Source organism: Prinia subflava, chromosome 13 (genome assembly GCF_021018805.1).
Source record: "Prinia subflava isolate CZ2003 ecotype Zambia chromosome 13, Cam_Psub_1.2, whole genome shotgun sequence".
Classification (NCBI taxonomy): domain Eukaryota; kingdom Metazoa; phylum Chordata; class Aves; order Passeriformes; family Cisticolidae; genus Prinia; species Prinia subflava.
This window is the reverse complement of record NC_086259.1, coordinates 5,461,426-5,474,051: the sequence shown is the minus strand read 5'-3', so window position 1 is coordinate 5,474,051 and position 12,626 is coordinate 5,461,426. Positions and strand designations below refer to the sequence as shown.

Below are 12,626 nucleotides of genomic sequence, written 5' to 3'. Positions count from 1 at the left end.
CTAAACACTTAAAGGCGTTTATATAATGTTTTGAATTTCTTAGACTGTGACATTCAAAAATTTATATCTACACTGTTAATGTTCTGTAAAACAGCACACAGCAGTTTTAATAACCTCAATTTACTCTGTAATAGTCAGAATAAATTATTTGTATATCCCACAGTGACCAAAATGGAAAATAAGACCTCACATTTTCCTCTTAAGCAGTTCCAAGTCAGTTCCCTAACATGACCATAATACCAGAATAAAACATAGAGGCCAAGGATAATGCTATGCTCAACATTTTATTTATATTTTTGTGTAAACATAATTTGCTTTGTAGGCACAATATAACAAAAGCTCTAAAGCAACAAATACAATTAAACAGTGTTTCAGTTCACTTCAATCAGGCTTAAGTTAAAGAAGCTTTCACAGTTCCTTTAAGGCAAATTGAGAAATAATTTGTTTCACTTGAAGAAACTATCCAATTGTCTCAGAGTTGTTTAAACAACACTGTCAGTAGTAAGCACAACCCTTCATTTCTGCTACAGTAAGACTTGGTCAGTGACAAGCCTTGGCTTCACCAGTTTGAACAGCACGGCCGCCGCCCCTGCCAGCGTGATACTACTGCCTGTGCTCTCCTGAAAGGTACTGAGGGCTCGTGGGCCAAATTCTGCTAGCACACATCCTGCTCCCAGAATGGATGCCTGGAACACCTCCTTTCATTTCAGCAGCAACCTCTCTCCATGCTTATTGACAGCAGTAAAACACAGAGCAGAGTTTGGCTTGCTGATGGACACACACTCAGCTGTGTTGCACGCAGGTACTTCCAGAAGTATTCCTTTGTACTCACTGCAATTTCCTGATATTCTGCTGATCAGAAAATGGCCCTAAAATCGGTATGAATTAGCATGGAGAGTATTTTTTGCCTTGCTAACAAAACCAGAAAGAACTAGCCCAAATTATGTGATTGTTGTCCCTGTGGTGTCTGTGGCCATGACCAAGATCACCCATATTTGTCTTGCAGGGTAATTTAGAAGCAGAGCCCACCAGACTGTGGTTTAGAACAGAAGAATGGGTTTGCTATTCTGCTTGCCCTACTAATTTAAGGCCTTGAGAATGCCACTTACTGCCAGCTCGAAGGTCACCAGCAATATTGCTCACTTTGGCGTCAAATCAAAATTCCTAGTTATGTTAAGGTCTGTTGCAGGACAACATCATTACACTAGCTGCAAAACAAAATTGGGCATGTTTCCTACTGCTGTCAGCTGATGAGTCATGAAAACCTAATGGCCCTTCTTAAAAGTCCAACTGGCAAGCCCAATAAATGGAAAACTCTCACTGAATACATATTTTCTTCTGTAGATAAAGTCCTTGTTTCGGCCTGAAATGGCACTGGAAGTACAGGCAAGTCCAGCTTGAAAATAAACTCAACTATAATGAAATGAAGAGAAAAATGAAGTTCTGGTTGGATCAATAGTTCAAAAGCTTTTGGCATTTTTCTCCACAGTTAGTTCTTGCTGTTATTTTTGAATTTGTTCAACCCAAGGGGAACTCCTTCAGAATGAACCATCTGCACAATGATCTGACAGTGACTTCATGAGTACAGTGTAAAGAGATGGACATTAATACTCAGGCAGCAAAACCAAACAAACAGGAAAAACCTCACGAGAATCTTCTAAAACCACACATAAAAGTCATCCAGACCCAGAAATCCTCTCACATTGAGAAAAGCCTGAGAAGCCCCCACTTTTCATTTTTCTGTGTTAATTTTTAACTTCTATCATAACATGCTACAGGTAGATTTAGGTGAACAACTAATCATGTCTGGGTAAATACTTTCTTTTAAAAAACAGAATATTAATTGGAAGCTGTAGGCATTATGCAAGGTCTCTGCCAGTCCTTCAGCATTTCTACTGTAGGTGATCACAGTAATTTTAAAATAACTGTTTTAACAAGACAGTTGAGGACCTGAGTAGCTGCTGTTTGGATAGGTGAAGGACGTGGAAAAATATTTATTTTTTCATGTTTAGATACAGTTTCCACTAGTGGGAGGTAGATAAGACTAGCTGGTCTTTGAATACTTGATCCTGTAAATAATTATAAATGTAACTGTACATATGGAACAGAGTTTTTGATAGAACAATTCACCTAGATAGAAGTTATCCCTGTACATGATTTGTGGTGGGATTAAGGATTTTTTACACAGATAACTTCTGCAGGAGTTGGGCCTCAGCCTGACTGTTGACCACATATTAGCAATTTCAGAGCAATAAACTCCATCACCAAATTTCTTTTCACATCCTGATAAGTGATCCTTACCAATGCAATTGAAAAATGAAATTTAAAATTGGTTTGAATTTGACATATAAGTCAATGTGTCCTTACCAGAAGATGTTGATCAAAGCCTCTCAATTAATGATTTCTTGCACAATTTCAGATTCCATGATTCTGGATGAGGTACTTTTGAAAATGAAGATAGGCCTGCTTGTGAAATGATGAAGTATGACTGAGGAAAATAAAAAGTAATCTTTGTTGCAACTTTTATTTGTGGTTCATTAAAGGAAAACTATTTTAACACTGAAAATCCAGAAATATAAAATTATCCCTCCAGTTACTAGAATCTTTCAGACAGCAAGTGGGGATTTTTTTTTACTGTTTCCAACTTGCAAAAAAAGCCCAAACTTCCCAAATAACTTTATGCAAGATGTTGAAATTTGCATGAGAAAGATGCCCATCTAAAATTACACAGTAAGTTAATAAGGCTTCCAAACAGGAACAGAAAAAATCCATGGGACTCCTACAGGGAACCTGGGTATTACACAGAAATGTCAGAATACTGCACTGGATGAGAATGGCACTTGAGTTCAAAACAACAATGATCAACAGCTCATAGCTCAGCTGACTGCAAACAAATACAACACACACTGTACTACAGCATTTGTTCACTGATGCACAGAAGAGATTTCCCAGTCTGGTTCCCTTCTCCTCTCTCCTCCTGCTGCCCGCCCGCCCGTGGCTGCTACTGGATGAAGGGCATGCGCTCCTTGTTCTCCGTGTCGCCCTCGTGGTCCTCCTCCTCCTCTCCAGCCTCGCTCGTCTCCGTGCTGTCGTTGGCCATCTGCACCACCAAACACCAAGCACATCAGAGAGCCTTCCCCACCCTGGAGTCCTCCTCAGCTCAGTTTGTCATAAATACGGAATGTTAATTCGTGTTCTTATGGATTAGAGTGTGTTAAAAATCATAAGCACCAACTGTAAATATGTTATATGAGAATGTAACCTTAGTTCCAGCCAGCCTCGGAATTTACTGATCCTGAGGCAGGACCACCCTAGAATCACCATTTAGGAAAAGACAAAGAATTGTCATCAGAAAGGAGGACACATTAAGATAAGCAATCAGTCCTTCCTCCTGTGGGCAGCAGAGCTCCGGAGGAGAACACCTTTGCATTCACAAACCTGGTCTCCATTCACCTGGAGGACTGGAACTGGCACCTCTCCCTCCCAGAAGAGACTCCTTTCAGCAGACCAACGACTACGATGAATTTGAATAACCAGTCCCAGGAACCAGTGTGGGCAAATCTTATGTCGGGGCAAAACAAAGTGTATAAAACCTGGATCCCAGAAGGGCCCAATGTGTGAACTTTTGGGGCTGCAGTGCACTAGAGGCTGCGTCCCCGTTCACCCTTGACGATTCCCCGGGTCATCGTCACCATAACCCCGATGGGGTTTTTACCGAAATTCTGTAATTTGATTTTTTAATAAACCAAATCATATTTTCAATTGGAATATTGGATTGGCATTTATAACAAGTTTGATTCCTCCTTAGTTCAGTCTGATTCCCTGGATAAAGCAACTTTGGAAACTCAAGGACACTGGGTTGGTTGTCACATGAAAATAAATATTCCGTCTGTTCAAGGCCTTTGCTGCTGGCCCTACACCACTTCCAGCTAAACCTGCAAGCTGCTCCCCCACAGCTCACAGCTCTGTTTCCTAACAAAAAGCTATTTGTAGGACAGCTGCACACGAGGACTCTGCTCTGTGCACTTGGAGTAAACTGATAGTAAGGGTCTTGGATAGGAAACACAGCTGTGTAAGAAGTTTACAGAATGTGGGACCTCTGGGTTACAACTCCTGTATCTGCTCTTTCAGGAACAGGCTAATGCCCCATCTGAGGCACAGTGTGAAAATCAGGGGACAATTTCCTTTCTTTTATACATTAAAACCCCACTGACATCTTATAGAGCAGTGCAGAGGCTGGCAGGATACACCCACCACAGAGTGCAGGCCCCAGATCATACAGGAGTGGGAAGAAACTGCATTTTCTTATTTTACTGAAGATGCCTGCACAGGCAGTATACAATTGCAGGAATCTGTAGTTCAGAACAGCACTGAAGGAATACATTGTGGTTTTTTTCATGTGGAAATATTTATTACAAGCTGTGTAAAGGTGCAGGACCCTCCAGCACTTCACCCTGTCAGTGGGCCAGGTCTGTGGAGGCACAGGAGCCTGGTTCATTGGATGGGGGTCGTGTTTAACAGCACAGATTAGTGGGACTGCATTCTTTTATACACCCAAGTTACCTCTCTTAGGACACAAGAAGATTCCTGTATTAGCTTATAAATGCTTCAAAACCAAATAAGCAAGGGACCCATTTACTTTTTAAAGAGAAAGGCAAGGTGTTCCTTCCCTGTTTGATCATTAGCCTCTGCTGGAAATAAAAATCTTAAACACAACCTGATTTTAATGCAGAAAAAAACATTGCACTGAAAATACCTGTATTTCTGAGTAAACACCCTTTCATGGGAGTGTATTGTTCCACATGTAAGGTCCTCAAAGCCCTCCTTTTCCTTGCAGAGAGTTTGTATGAGATTTGGGGGCAGTTTTAGAGTAAGAGCTTAATTGAAAGTCCAGGTTCTTTTCTTTTCTTTTGAAATGAGAGGTTTCTCAGGTCTGAAAGCAAACTTCATACATCAGGATTGATTTAAAGTCAGGTTTGCATTACCTTTTTTACTGCTCTTTCCTACACCATCAGCAAATGCTCAGGAGTGAGCCTGGCTTTCATTTACCACTGCTCTCTGAAAGGTTTCTGTACCATCCTAAGTGCTCCAAATCTAGTGCGCCAGAGCTCCATCACTACTATCCTCCTTCAGGATATTTCTAAAAATATGTACATACTATCCTTTATATACTACAAAACCCATTAAATTAAATTCCTACCAAAAGTATAACTTTAGTATGGGAATCAGAAAGCACTTTTATGTTTGCACACCGAAGCAATATTGACTGGGTTTTTTCCTGCTCAATCCACTTACTAATAGAGGAATTTTTTACTTTGAGAAAAGTCTGTTTGTTTTCCATCACAAGGGCAGAAAGACACGTGGCAGCTTTAGCCCAGTCCAACACTTGCTGGCACATTTTTGGAGCAGCAGATAATCCTTCAGTATAGAGAAGTAACTGCTGGCACTTCAGGAAGTACATTTCACTTGGGTTAAATACAGGAATTTTGATTACTGGTGACATTTGGGTGCTATGGATTTAGAAGAAATCAGTGCCAACAAAGCATTACATGTGTCCAGAAGTCCCTGCCAGCTGTACCATGCCTGGCTGTACACCATGGCTGTAGTGCTTTGCACTCACCAGGGGAGTGGGGGCTTTCTCCACATCCAGAATGAGTTTTCCTATATTTCCTCGGTCATGGATTCTCTGCATGGCCTCCTTCACCTGAAAGAAAGATCATTATTGATAATTTTCAGTCACACCCTAGGAGAACCTTGAGTCCCTCCCTTCCAAAACCAGCAAAACGTTGAATGTGTGCTATGTGCAAGGTCACTCAAAGAGCTGCTTGAGAGAAGAACGAGAGTTAAATATTTTAGTGAATTTGTAAGGCCTGGATTTTGCATTGTGTTTGCCAAAATGGGATGGGAGTCCTGAGGACAGTCTCTGATTAGCATAACACAATCCATAAGGTTACTGCAGAACCAAAATGATGGATAGCTCAGGTGCAGGGAGAAATACAGGCTCAGGGAGGTAATCCTAAAAGGTTGTTCATTGCATTTTGTCTTTGCAGAATATTTATCAAGACATCCTCCTTTCACTAAAAGTATGAAACATTTTTCAAATTGACCTATGATATTTTTCAATTTCTTATGGGTTTCCACAGAGGAAATGCTGTGTCCAGGCTATGGCTGGGATAATGCAATACTGTGGGTCTTGCTGCCTATGAAAACATTTATTTCCTTCTTTTCTCACTATTTCCCCCCACCAAAAAAAAGTTAAATAACTGGTGTCCTACTGATATCACCAAGACCATCTGTTTAACAGCTGGCTGCAGCTAGTGCGTGTGAGAAAGGCACAAGAACCCCTTCTTACAAGTGCACTGGAGAGAAGCTTATTTTGATATATGAAGTTTCCCAGCTCAGGAGAGCTCATTGTTGATAAATTCAATTTGTGTGTGTGTGTTGCACTGCATGTTTCATGTGCAGCATACAGACCACTGCTGAGGCCCTGGCACAGGGTGCCCAGAGCAGCTGTGGCTGCCCCTGGATCCCTGGCAGTGTCCAAGGCCAGGCTGGACACTGGGGCTGGGAGCAGCCTGGGACAGGGGGAGGTGTCCCTGCCATGGCAGGGGGTTGGAATGAGAGGAACTTTAAGGTCTCATCCAATCTGTGGTTCTATAAATCACTAAAAACTGAGAGATGTCAAGAGTTTCCTTACTTTCACAGTGGGAAACTTCAGGAAATGACAATGTGCCCATACACGCTGTTCCATATCCTCATTACACTGCTCTTTGCCAGCATAACAGGGTAGGTTGAGACAAAAATGAATTTTATGTTAATAGGATTTAACACCTGTGACATAGTTCTATTGAATATTTGAACAATAGAGGCATATAAGTTTGAAAGAAACTGCTGAGTTGGGACCTGATGGGTCTCACAGTACATTTAAAAGCCTGAATTGGGGTCCAGGCTCCCAAAATATTCCCTGAAGGTCTAATACAGAAGGAGGTATGTGATTTTTAAAGATTATAGAGAATTCAACTTCCAATTAAATTTAATGGATACTGGGCACAGCACAAAATATCTTTCCCATCTGCTGGCCTTGCTTGGGAAGCTGACTGCAGTGAACTCAGTGTTACTCCTTAAATTTTACAGAGGTGTTCCCTCAATTATTAAATACCAGACTTAGGAAAAAATTCTATTAGAACAAAAGAAAAATTGCACTGCAAATGCAATGGCTTTTTAATTTAGGGCACAACACAGTCTTATGAATGCCACTGGATAGCAGGCTGACCTCCAAGTGCAGTCCCCAAAATCACAATACCTTTTATGAAGCTACCTTAGAGCATAAACAACACTCAGCTATCCTGCCAGACTAGTTCTGCACTATGGATAATATTCTTTTAAGAATGTCCAATCATGATGCTGGAGAAGCAGCAGCTCTATAATTTTTTATGTCTTTTATCACCCAAATCAAGGTTTTAGGAGGTTACAGCGTAAATAACAGAATTGGGGAAATCAGCAAACACACTTGCCCGTCCACTGAAATTTATAACCAGAACATCATGTGGGAAGCAGGGCATGCAACATTTATTTTAATTTGTACCATATCATATTTAGCAAGGTAAATTTGAGAAAATGTGCTTTCCCTGCTTTTTCCCACATACACCATATCAAATTTAAGCCCCTGGAGAAAGGTTCAGGAGTTGTTTCCAAGACACTTGTAAGCAACTTGCAAATGCAAACAGGAGGCAGAGGGAACAATAAAACTTATAACAATAATAGTGGCTATGGAATCCAGATGGAGCTATTAAAATATATAAAAACATTGAAAAGAATTTGAAGAGCTGATCCAACATCTGTGCCTTTTGGTGTTATTTGCAACTTACCTAATGCAGTCAGTCCAATTCTGTCCTAGTGCAGTGCCATTCAGCACATGATGCCTCAGTTAAGAGACCACGAGCTATTTTAGAAATGAGTAATTTTATGTTTAGGGCTGCTAACAGTCCACTTATTCAACCAAGACTGCAACTACTTGTTTCCCTAGGTGCCTATTAAAACCATTCCCTCTTCTCCTAGAGGGGACAGAGAGCATTAAAACCCTTTTTTGCTGTACAAGTATGGTTAAGTTGTTCTGCACAGACTGAATGGGAACTTATTTCTTTCTGTGCCTTTCACAGAGGGAGGAGCTTTGTGAGTTGGTGCCTCAGTATTTGCATATTCCTAATGAGGACAGTGCCTCCCTCTGCACTTGGTTAAAACCAGACCCAAGGTCAATTGGTTGTACAGGGAGGCAGGTAGAAATTCTGGAATGTACTGGAGGTTCCCTGAAGTGGTTGAGGTTTGATTCAAAATAAACACTCCTTCCAGCAGAAAGAATCACAAGGGTTTCCCTCTTCTTACAGCATTCTATCCCTAAATCCCTTTTCACCAATTATTCCATATTGGTTGCTATTTGCAATTGTCAGCTCAAAGCCAAGTAAATGTGTTTTACTTTTGTTTATGTGATGAGTTAATTGAAATTATTCTTGTGCAGCATCATCACCAGAGGGCTCTTGGACTGGAAATAGTGCAAAGGGGTGTTTACTGGTATGAGGAGTTTCCACTGGAATAAAGGACAAAACTCTGTTGTGCTGTGTTTGCTTTCAGTATGGCTCAGCCCTGACAGGGTCTGTGTCTGAACCAATGCCAAACTACAGATTTTAGCCTCGAGAGCCCTCAGATTGACACAATTTCTATCAAAGCCCTGCAAGGGAATCAGAACTGTTACACATTAGTGGACCACTGGCCCTGGCAGCAATGATACACTGAATTGATATAATATCTCTTAAGAAAATCCATATTTCAATTTCTTTGTAGTTAATGATTTGCAAAGTTTTTATTTCATTAAAAGCAAAAGTGAATCCTCTACAGTAAATATCATAAACTATTTTCCATTACTGAACACAGCACCTGTGTAGGCACTGGGAACATAGTATGATTTTATTGTAGTTATTCTGTCTTTAGGGAGCTGATAGCAATTTCCTTTAAAGTAAAATACAAACTTGCATAGAAAAAAGAGAATAATTATCTCCGTTTCTTCCTTCTACATAGTAAAGCACTAGCAATAGCAGATAGAGAAGCACTACTACTGCAAGTAAGAAACCAGCTTTCAGGAATCACAGTATAGCCACAAATAACTTAAAGAAGTTTAATGAAGTCTCTGTCAGCACTCCTGACTAATTTGCAATACACTTCTCTTTGAGAAATACAGGTTTAAAAAGCTCCAAATTAAGTGTATTATTGCCTGTAATGACTCAGACCAGACAAAAAGGATTTTCATAGTGAAATTAAAAATAGCAGGCACTACACAATTTTTTACTCAAACAGTATCTGCCATGCCAAAACAATGAAAACCAAGGTGTATTCCAAACAGAACAACTAATATAACATGCTGACATTGTATATGGATATTTGCAGCCAGTCTCTGATTACACTGCTTTTCCACAGCTTTGGATGTCAGGGTGTCATAAACAGTCCATTTAAAATCAACTAAAAGACTCTTCTCCCCCTGAAATACATATTGTACACCTGCCTTAATTCTCCTTTCCCCGCATGTTCTCCTTGGGTTTTTCTTGTTTGTTTTTAGCACTATGCTTTCCCCAGGTGCAATCAGGAACTGGGACAGATTTCCTGTCTGGCTTTTCATCTTAAGTCTTTCATTTCAGGTCTCCACCTCTGCTGTCCTGGTTCCTTTTCCTTTGGAAAGTTCCTGAACAGAGATACTTTCCTGGGTGCAAGTCTGACCCTCTATAAATAATACATGCCTGAAACAAACAATTATGCTCCAACTTTGTATTGCTATAGTCAAGCCTCCATTTTCTTACCCATTTTACTACCAAACTAATTTGTTGGCTGCTTACATTCAAAATCAAGAGCCAACAGTAATCTCTACTGATGTATTCATAAATTCTTGCTGACATTCAGTTGGCTCTGGAACTTCATTTTGCTGTTAGAACATTGCAAGAGCAGTCTACTGCTTTATAAATACAGGGAAATTGAAATGGAAAATCTATTACTAATTATCTGCTGCACCATTTCTCAGTGTGAAAGAGAAATGCAGCCTACCTAAGAAATGGATGCTATTTTCAAGCCTTCGGGTATTATTTTAAACACAACGATCCATTTCTGTATTTGGCTCTTACAAGGAACCAGTCTGAGGAGTAAAATAAAAGAGATTGGGGAGCTGGATCCTGAAACCACTCGCTCTGCCAGCACAACACGCTGGGGGCTTCAAGCCCACGTCAGGAATGTGGACTTTAGGATGGAGAAACAATGAAGGCAACATGCCATGGAAAAACTTCCTAGTGGAAATGTCACAACACAGTGTTTTCATCATCCTACATGAAGCTGTTTAGCTCAGGAATGTGATTAATTTTATTGATTTTTTTAGTGAAGTTCTACATTTACTTCAAAAAAAAAAAAAAGGCATTGAAAGACACTAGTGCAAGAGAAGAGTGGATATTCTTTAGCTGCATGAGGTTGAATGCAGTCAGTTGCACGAATTCCTATCTACAGATTACAGCTCCATTTTTGCAGACAACTTCTTTACCCCCTCACTGTCAGCTAAGGCAATTTATTGGATGGTGGCAGAGGACTTTGGCTTTTCTTTCCTTGGGGCCCTCTGATGATTTTTTTTTCCCCTGAGGTATTTGAAAAGATTTCTATTTAACAATAAAGGAATCTTTCACTCCCCTTTTAGATAAATCAGGTCATGTTATGAAAGGCTAAAGAATCTTATGCCAAGATTACAAATTTAATCCAAACCAGGAGTGATATTAATTCAATTATCTCAGTGTAATCTGTAAAACTCCCCAGTCATTCTAACACTGTATCATCATGAGCTGTCACAAAGGTTATCAGCACCCAAATGAAGGAAACATCCCTCAGTACCAGATGGACACAGTGAAGCAGAGCATCAGTTTCGGTTATGAGCTACAACTGCAATTTTCCCTCTCATTAGTTCCACACCTTTAGGTTCAAGATTACTGTTTATTTTTATAGATCATCTCAAAGAATCACCTTTCATCCTCTGCTTACACACTGAAAATGTCCAAGCCTTCCAGCATGACATGACTTTCCCCCTCTAGCCATGAAATAATCCCATCATAAATTTTAATCTGTGTTGCACACATCACCTCAAAGCCCTGCTTTTCCAGCTACATCCCCCTCTTTAACCCTTCAGCTGATTCTTCAGACCAGAAGCAAAGACAAAAGGAGCAACATTTACTCCCTGCACCTGGCCACCAGCTCAAGTCCCTTCTGCCCACATCCCCTCCTGTGAGCACTTCTGCCCAGTATTATTTTAAACATCCATGTGATTTTTTGGTGGGTTTTTTCACATAATAGAATGTCCAACACAGACAACTCCAAGCTGGTGCTCCAGTGGTTCTTTGCAGCAGCTCCCCAAATGTCAATGTGACTGCATGCCTCAGACCCAGTTCCACCTTTCTCCTGCCCTTGCTGACCCATCCCTTCACACACTGGCTCTTGGGCAGTTTCTGAAGCCTGCACTGTGTCTCCTTGAGGGTTTTTGTCATGTCTACAGAACCCCCACTTGATCCTACTGCAGCCTGCTCCTCACAGCTGTAGCACCCAGAAATCGCAACAGCACCTTTTAACCATCTGCCACCACCCAGGCCATTTGTAATTAAGTAAAACAGGGGGAACAAAGTATTTTGCCACAGCAAAATGACTTTATCTTGAGGCTGGCTGGCTTCTGTTCTCCAAAGAATAAAGAGAGAAAGGAGGCAGCACCCTTTAGACTGCTTAACCATCAGAAAAAGAAGCATATCTCTTATCAAAAGGTTTGTTTGGTCTTTGGTTTGATACTGTGCAAAACAGATCCAAGATCCACTTCACAGTCCCACTGTGAGGTTCCTCAGAGGTCAGAATGGAAAGCACAGCACGACAGCTACATTTGGAGGAGAATTTTGACTATCCTGTGTGTACAGACAGATTTCAGTCCCTGCTCTGCTGGTGTCATTTCCCTGACATCCCTAGGTCACACATGAGTGAGTGAGAGCAGGTACTGGGAGGAGCAAAACCCTTCAGTTGATAAAGGAATACCAGGAGTGTTCCATAGCCTTCAATCACTCAAACATATGTTCTGTAAATGACTATTACCATTCAAGCATGGGTTTTACACAGACCAGCACTCTTTGGCCACTCCTCCCTGAGCATGAACTTTCCACCAGGAGAACTCAGCATTCTCCTTACACAGCCCAGAGAGCTCCCCCTGTCACCCCTGTCCTGGTCCCCTCTGTGCAGCTCAAACAAAAAGGAAAGATTTAGCTCGTGTTTGAGTGCAGGCTCTGTCTGCCAGGGCAGAGCTGTCTGCACGAGCATTGCTCACCAACAATTAATTCCTCTCTGAGATGCCTGCAACTGCATCATGCCTGCAAAATCACATGGGCAGGGTCTCCATGGTGACAGTGCCATGCGCTGTGCAAACATCAGCTGGCTAGGCAAGGTTACTTTGGCAACCCAAGTGTCACAGGTAATGATCCAAATCTCCTGCACATTTATGAAAAAATAATCTGAATTAAAAACATGCCCATTTTTCATTCTAGGGCTGACTCTGTTCTGTTGCTGCTCATAACTGGCAC

The 12,626-nt window shown here is 41.1% G+C and overlaps 1 protein-coding gene across 1 annotated transcript in view; it reads right to left on the bottom strand.

The window, feature by feature from the left end:
* Window positions 1–280: 280 nt before the first annotated feature.
* VAT1L (vesicle amine transport 1 like) overlaps window positions 281–12,626 on the bottom strand; it is a 56,549-nt gene continuing 44,203 nt past the window's right edge. The window contains exons 8-9 of the mRNA XM_063410917.1: window positions 5,621–5,704; window positions 281–3,100 (exon numbers count right to left, since the gene is read on the bottom strand). Coding sequence (XP_063266987.1) covers window positions 3,002–3,100; window positions 5,621–5,704 — 183 coding nt within the window. The 3' untranslated portion in view covers window positions 281–3,001. The remainder of the gene's footprint in view (window positions 3,101–5,620; window positions 5,705–12,626) is intronic.